The following is an 8189-nucleotide window of genomic DNA, read 5'->3' as shown; positions in this document are numbered from 1 at the left end:
GGGCGCCAGGAAAGATGAGAAGATAAAGTCACGATGCGTCCAGCTAGCTGTAGACACAAGGAGAAGAGCCAGTAGGCCAAGGGAGACGCACAGCTGATCCGTGCCGAGGCGCGGGCTCCACTCCCTGAAGCAGAGGGGCCCTTGAATCTTTCCTTGCGTAGGCGAGCGGCAGAGCAGCGATTTGGCGAAAAGGGCCGAGACTCAGGATGCCTGCAAGGCGAGCGAGGGGCGGACAGGGCGCACGGGGCGCGGCAAGGCTGCGAGGGGCGGGCCTGGGCCCTGAGCCTCCTGCACTTCCAGCCACAGCTCTGGGCCTTGGGGGCGGGAAGGGGGTGGAGCCACGTGGGGAGGAGCAAAACCCGGAGGTCCCGGGCACCTTGGGCAGGGGCAGAGCCAGAGCGGCGGGAGCCGGTCCTGGGCGCGTTGCCCCGGGAGCGCCCGTCGTCCGGGCAGAGCGCAGCCGCAACCGCGACCACAGCCGCAGTCGCTTTCCAGCCTGCCTTCGGTGCGCAGCGGGGAAACAGGGCTAGTGCAGCCGCCGGAGGAGGGCACGGGCTCCTCTCCCATCCCAGAGCTACTGGGCTGCCCTTGCTGTCCTCGCCGCCCCAGCAGACCCCGGCCGGACCTGCCACCTGCGCCCTGGTTGCGCCATGGATCCGTCGGAAAAGAAGATATCGGTGTGGATCTGCCAGGAAGAGAAGCTGGTGTCCGGCCTCTCCCGCCGCACCACTTGCTCCGACGTTGTGCGAGTGCTTTTGGAGGACGGCTGCCGGCGGCGACGGAGACAGCGGCGGAGCCGGCGGCGGGGGTCGGCAGGCGACCCACATGGCCCGGGAGAGCTGCCCGAACCCCCGAACGAGGACGACGAGGACGACGACGAGGCGCTGCCGCAGGGCATGCTATGCGGGCCCCCGCAGTGCTATTGCATCGTGGAGAAGTGGCGCGGCTTTGAGCGCATCCTCCCCAACAAGACGCGCATCTTGCGCCTCTGGGCTGCCTGGGGCGAAGAGCAAGAGAATGTGCGCTTCGTGCTAGTGCGCAGCGAGGCATCGCTGCCTAACGCCGGCCCCCGCAGCGCCGAGGCGCGCGTAGTGCTGAGCCGAGAGCGCCCCTGTCCGGCCCGCGGGGCCTCGGCGCGGCCCAGCCTGGCCATGACCCAGGAGAAACAGCGGCGAGTGGTGCGCAAGGCCTTTCGCAAACTGGCCAAGCTCAACCGGCGGCGCCAGCAGCAGCCACCGTCGTCCTGTTCGTCCACTTCGTCGTCCACTGCCTCGTCCTGCTCTTCGTCGCCGCGGACCCACGAAAGCGCGTCGGTGGAACGCATGGAGACGCTGGTGCATCTGGTGCTTTCCCAGGACCACACAATTCGCCAGCAGGTGCAGCGGCTCCACGAGCTGGACCGCGAGATCGATCGCTACGAGGCCAAGGTGCACCTGGACCGCATGCGGCGTCACGGGGTCAACTACGTGCAGGACACTTACTTGGTTGGGGCAGGCATCGAGCTCGACAGGTCCAGCCCGGGAGAGGAGCCAGAAGAGGTGGCGGCGCAGGCGGCAGAGGCGGCGGAGGCGGCGGCGGCGGCGCCCCCTCCCCCTCTAGACGGCGAGGCGCAGGCGGCGGCGCTGGAGGAGCTGGCCCGGCGCTGCGACGACTTGCTGCGGCTTCAGGAGCAACGGGTTCAGCAGGAGGAGTTGCTGGAGCGCCTTTCAGCCGAGATTCAGGAGGAACTCAACCAGAGGTGGATGCGGCGGCGCCAAGAGGAGCTGGCGGCGCGGGAGGAGCCCCTGGAGCCGGACGGTGGCCCCGACGGCGAGCTGCTGCTGGAGCAGGAACGGGTCAGGACGCAGCTCAGCACCAGCCTTTACATCGGGCTGCGGCTCAACACGGACCTAGAGGCCGTCAAGTCGGACTTGGATTACAGCCAGCAGCAATGGGACAGCAAGGAGCGCGAGCTACAGGGTCTTCTGCAAACTTTGCACACTTTGGAGCTGACGGTGGCACCGGATGGGGCTCCTGGCTCTGGTGGTCCCTCGCGGGAACCTGGGCCTCAAGCCTGCGCCGACATGTGGGTGGACCAGGCCCGTGGACTGGCCAAGAGCGGTCCTGGCAACGACGAAGACTCGGATACGGGACTGAGCTCTATGCATAGCCAAGACTCGGACTCCGTGCCCATGTGCGAATCGCTTGTGTAGGGGTGGAGGGCGGGGGGCGGGAACAGGGATCTCTTTTTTCTTGCAGAATGCAGTGGGCCAGCCGGCTCAGGGACTTGAAACCAGGCTGTTGCGAGCCCAGAGCTCCGGCTGGGCAGCAGCGCTCCTACCGGGCTGGGCCGGAGGAGGGCTTAGGACGCCTGCCCAACCTCGCGCTCATCTGGCTCCGGGGTGAGTGCAGAGCAGGGTGAGGGACGAAGAAGTAGGATCCTCAATACAAGCTCTTTAAAGAGAGGGAAGGAGGGAGGAGGCCAGAACCCCCTATATTGGAAAACAAACACCCCAAGGAAATTGACGTGGTCCGAGCCCATTTTCAAAGTAAGGAAGTATTATGGAGATGTCGCTACTCTTCTGTATGGGAAGGACTGATGGCAGCTAGAACTTTAGTTTGTGGTATGAAGTGCTTTAAAAGAAACACTTGGATGAAAAGGAAATTCCTTGAATGTTAATTGTGACTGTAAACGTGTTAAAACTAGCCAAAGAGGACGCACTGGTGTCGGTCTCTGCCTTTCTTACATCTTTGATAAAACCCATAGGCACCAAAATCCTGGCTGTTTACATTTCTGCAGATTTGGGAATTACCCATCTGCTAAATCATTTGTCTTTTATTTTCTTTCAAAGGCTAAACTGTATCGAAGTCTAACCCTGTATTTCCTCCTAGTAAACACAATAGATGTTAAAAGGGAATTCTTTTCCCAAAATAACCTTTTATTATTACAGAAGCCAAACATAATCATTTGAGATATAAAATCCTGGCAAACATAATCGTGGTTAAAATTTAATCTGGGCCCTTTGGGATCTGTCCCTGCAAAGGCAGGTGTGTTGTCCTTTAATTCATATCGCCACTTCATTGACTCAATCACTGTTATTTCAGAAAAAAATAAAAGGAAGTAGCAGAATTCAAGTTACGCAAAACAAAACTTGCTGTCTAACAAGCACTCTTTGAAAGCAAAGATGTTTTAGTGTTCAGCTTTTAAATTGAGCTATGTGATTAAAACCAACCATGACCTCAACGGATTTTACCCAAACTCGTCTAACCTCAGTATCTTTTGTCAGAGATTAATTAGTTACTTGTTCAAACTTAAATTGAGATAGTGTAAATATCAGGGTTTCCTAGATAAGGCCAGAAAAGAAAAGAAAAAATAAAACAATCTCATAGTACTCCTTGGGTGAACAATTTGATTAACGATGGCACGTAGCCATGGAAAAAAAGATAAAAAGTGAGTTAAGAACTTGAATTACTGTTGTCTGGCGCACGCCTATGCACATGCCAGGAGATGCAAGTGCAACACCGTCTCAGTAGCTGGCGACAGAGCTGGTGGGGACTCCATGTAACTGTTCCAGTTATTTCAATTAAAACTTATCAGTTGTAGCTAGTTGTTGGCCCCGCGGAAGGAGCCTGCTGGCCGATTTCCCTCTGCAGCTCAGTACTTCTGAGGAATGTGGAATCTAATCTGTCCTGAGAAGGTTATTAACAATGGGGCATGTGTGTGGTACCAGCGTGGTGCAGAAGCCTCTTATCAACCTACTCTTGAGGGGCTGGCTCCAGTTTCAACACTACATGTGAAGATAACTTAAGAGGTCTTGCTTTATACAGAAGTTCCTTCCCTTGCAGAGATTCTCTATCTGCTTGTTGCCAATGGGAGCCTGCCCTTATGACCTCCTCAAACCACTGTTTGTGCTGTCTCCTTTTTAGAGACAGCACCCCACACCCGCCCCGCACTGCCACCACCACTGCCCTGGTATTACAACATGTGTGCCTGTTTGCAGATTTTCAAGTAAAAATGGGAATTTAAAGGCCATTTTCTTAATTGATGTTTTCAAAAGACATTAGCTGGCGTAACTATGGTTTTTTAGTTTCATCTGATGCAGGAAATGTCTATGCATTTGGTCTTGAACATGATTAAAATGAGGAAGGGACTGAAAAAAAACCACCATCCCCAGACAATCATTTGATCCCATGAACACGAAACCTAATGATAGCTTTCATTTTGAGGCAGAGGTAAAATCCTCATTAGAGTGTGACAAAATGCTACTTGTCTGAATGGTTTATGCTGACAATGGGCTGACCTGGTGGTTTTAAAATTATTGTGCTGTTTTTCCCCCTCAGGGTGGTAGGGGAGTGATTCTTGGACGTTTATTAACTGAAAAAGAACGCAGAAGTTGGCAGAACAGAACTGCCTGGCAGAAAGGGGCTGTTTTCCTTTTCACTATTATTATTTTAAACTTTGATGGGCTGCTGACGTCAGCAAATATGCTTGACGCCTGTAAAGCAAATAAGCCACATCACAAGCAGAAAGCTTGTGGGATTTTCTGGTGCCCTATTTCTAGAACCTTCCCTGTCCTGACCATTTGAAGGTGCTTATTTAGTCAACTGTTCAGGCAGCTGCGAGGCTTTATTGATAACAAATGGCAGCCTAGTTGGCACATTTTGTTTCTTTTATCCAAATCAATTATATTCCTAAAAGGCACTCTCTGTGAGTAGAAGAAAGGAGTGTGTAGAACAGGCTGGCGTGGGGGAGCAGGGAGGAAGGAGACAATAGTTCTAAGAGCTTTGCAAGCCTGAGAAAGGTGAAATACAGGTATAAAAAGCACCAAAACAGTGCCTGTGCATAGGAAGTGCTTAATAAATGCTAAATACTTCAAGTTTTAATTCACATTTATGGTCACCATGGCACTAAGAATGAGAAGAAATGCATGACAGGGAATGTACCAATGTCAGGATTTCAGGGCTCCTGGGAAAATTAGCTCAGCTCCTATTCTCCAGCTCTAATGGAAATCCTGTGCAGAAACCAGCAAACTTAAGAAGGGTAGGAAATGTAGGTCCCTTACCAGTCAGCCCCACCCTTTTTTTTTTTTTCATAACTGAGATAATTTATTGTATTTTTGATCTGAGTTATCCCAGTCTCAGCCATCTCCCAAACCAAAAGATTCCGTATGGCATCTCTATGTTTGTTTATTTCCTTATAAAGTGTGTTTATTTTTTGCTGATTAGAAAAGTTGTGTACACTATAGTCCTTACGATGAACCTGAAAATAACATAAATAAAAAGGCAAGAAAAGTCACTCTAAATCTCTGTACCAAAAACCTGTCACTACCAAGATTGGTATATTTACTTCCAAACCTTTTGAATTGTGCAGATTTCATATTTGCTTCTGTATTTAAAAATATATAATTTTGATAAGATTGTATGTATACATTTATACTCAGGTTTTGACAGACTCCCTGTAAACGGATCCACCCATCTGGTGGATATACCATAGTTTACAGAACTGCGTATGTTATCAGTTTGTTTCCCATACTTTTTTTTTACTGTTATAAAATAACACCGTAATAAGTTTCTCTGTGCGTGTATCTGTTTACCTAATTAGACTCCCACCCTCCCCACAATAAGATAGGTTTCCAGAAAGAGAATTCCCAGGTCAGAGTACAAACATTTAGAGGCTTGATACTCACTGCCAAATTGCTTTTCAAAAGATTTGTTCTAATTACAATCAGCTATGCATGAGCACGCCTGTTTCACTACAGCTTAGCTTTCATTAGATATTATATTTTGTTAGGAAAATATTTTAATCAAAATTTACAAATTAATTCTTTGTGGCCTCAGGAAACCAAAGCTGACAATCACTGACTTAAAATATTCTTACAACAGCAAGGGTGGGCCCATGGATCAGAAGTGTTAGTTAAGAGGGTGTGGTGTTTTCTCTCCTTTCCATTTTTTTCCTTCCGTGAGTATTTGCTTAAGGTAATATTAATAGAATTTTATCTCATATCAGAATTGGTCAATGATCTAAGAACAGAAGGGGCAGAAACTCTACAAAAGCAGGACTAAGGAGATAACAAATTGAATCAGAGTTATAAAAAGAAAATATTATCTTTTTCAACTTGAGTCTAGTGGAAAAGGCTATTCTCAGAAAGCGATGCCATAAAACATATTTGATTTTGTGTTTCTCCGTACCCACCTCTAGCAAAAATTAAATCAAATGAAACACATAAACCAAGTTGTTTATGAGTAGTCTGTAATTAACAGTCTAGATTTTTCTAGGAATTTCTTTCTAAATATGATACGCACTTGAGGTTTTTCTTAATATCTTGAAAAGAGAAGATTTGATTATGACAATCTGTGAAATTTCCATTGTAAAAATGCTTGTGAAATTTGTTTTCCCAAGCAGGAAAGAAGGAAGATGGGGAGGAACCAAGTTTTGTTGAGTTTTTTTGAAATGCCAGATCCTTGTGTTGAGTATTTTCACATGTATTTTCTCTGCATTAATCTTGTGAGATAGAACGTTTTAATCTCCAATGTTTACAGATAAAGGAACTAAAGCCATTCAGTTCATAAGTAAGAGATGCAGGATTCCAACCCAAGCCTGACCACAAAACCTGTGCCCTTGTTGCTACACACACCTGATGCATTATGCACAGTAAGTGTTCAGCACATCTAGAAGAAAAAGTCCCCAGCGCTCCAGAGTGTTGCCATTGGAAAGGCTTCAGAGATGATCAAAGTCTTGTCCAGGTATTTCTACCAGGGAAGTGGAGTACTTTTCGGATGATCACACTGTTGCTAAATCTACTAGGTGAAGGTTTAGCAAAAGACAGAGGGGGGGAAATTCTTATGTAAATATTTGGGCGGCTGTCTGGGAGAATGAAAAAAAATTCTTAAAAAACGAATACTCCCTGTATTAGCTTGGAGGTTTTGACTGAATGCCCCATGGACTGTTGCTCTGCAAAGCACAGGTGCGTAGTCAGTCAACAACGTGGACTCCTCAGCCATCAGGGAAGACAGTTGTGTGCTAGTCACACTCATATCTGGAAGGTGGTACCAACCATGGCTGTGCTGGTGGGAGGTGTCCCCAGCACTTTTAACAGGCTTTATTTCTGTTTGAGCCTCTGGGTACATGAGAATGTGGGAGGAGTCGAAGGAGGGAGTGCCAGGCTTTCCAAGGATCTTTGTGTGTGGCATTAGGTATGCACACCTGGCTGAGTGCATCTTTGGCAACAATGACCCCATCGTGCTCATGGAGACCTTGCATGGGTTGCTTTAAAGGCCTGCTTCCCCCAGCCTCTCCCCTTCTCATCCATTCCCATGCAAATCTCCTGTTTCAGACACTTCTAGGATTTCCCATAGCTTTCAAGATAAAATCCACATTTCTTAGCAGGTTTGAGAAGGTTGTTGGTTTTCCAGCTCAAGACCCCTCCTTTAGGTCCACCCTCCCCAACTTAAGACCACGGAATTGAGTTGATCCTATTTCTGCATTCAGGTCACACTATCATCCTCCTTTTATGCGTGTGCCCTTTTCTATCTTCATTTTACTTCATGTTCTCCTTCCTCCCTATTCCCACTCCCATTTCCCTCCTTGCTCTCATGATAGGCCCCTATTCTAATGTATTAATCTACAACCTTCCAAACCATCTTATATATTCAAGGCTGCCATGTTGCACACTGTGCGCTAGTCACACTCACACCTGGAGTGTAACTAGCACACAGTGTGCAACATGGCAGCTCCCATTCCCACTCCTTTTTCCCTCCTTGCTCTCATGATAGGCACCTATGCCGACATATTAATCTACAACCTTCCAAACCATCTTAAATATTCAAGGCTGCCATGTTGCATACCCTCAAGGGGCACCATTCATGTTGTATTCTGGCATCTTTCCCCAGAGGGCACCATTTGCATGGAAAACTGTGTGAATGGTAACCCTGAGGCTGAGCAATGTGCCAGCACAGTTCATACGGTTGTGTATGTATATGTATCCTTGACAGTAGACTGAAACTGTCTGTATGCTTGTGTTTAATATATATGACTTTATTGAGCTATAAAACTTATTATATTTCTTTCTTTTTCACATGACATTATGTTTGTGCAAGCATTCTGCATTGGTATATGCAAATTTAGACCATTATTTTTTTTACCTGCATGGTATTCTGTCACTTTCTATCTTTCCTTAGTGAGTGATATCTAGGTCGTCACCAATTCCTTG

General features: G+C 48.1%; 1 protein-coding gene across 1 annotated transcript; it reads left to right on the top strand.

The window, feature by feature from the left end:
* Nucleotides 1–375: 375 nt before the first annotated feature.
* RASSF10 (Ras association domain family member 10) lies at nucleotides 376–7609 on the top strand. The gene has a single exon (XM_054524632.1). The coding sequence runs from the start codon at nucleotides 651–653 to the stop codon at nucleotides 2190–2192; it is 1542 nt and encodes a 513-aa protein (XP_054380607.1). The 5' UTR covers nucleotides 376–650; the 3' UTR covers nucleotides 2193–7609.
* The last annotated feature ends 580 nt before the right edge of the window (nucleotides 7610–8189 follow it).

This window comes from Pongo abelii, chromosome 9 (assembly GCF_028885655.2).
Source record: "Pongo abelii isolate AG06213 chromosome 9, NHGRI_mPonAbe1-v2.0_pri, whole genome shotgun sequence".
In the NCBI taxonomy this organism is placed as follows: Eukaryota; Metazoa; Chordata; class Mammalia; order Primates; family Hominidae; genus Pongo; species Pongo abelii.
This window is presented reverse-complemented; position numbering and strand designations above follow the sequence as displayed.

What these genes read in the sequence shown, in the direction of transcription:
- RASSF10 (XM_054524632.1), top strand. Translation starts at nt 651, where the DNA reads ATGGATCCGTCGGAAAAGAAGATATCGGTGTGGATCTGCCAGGAAGAG.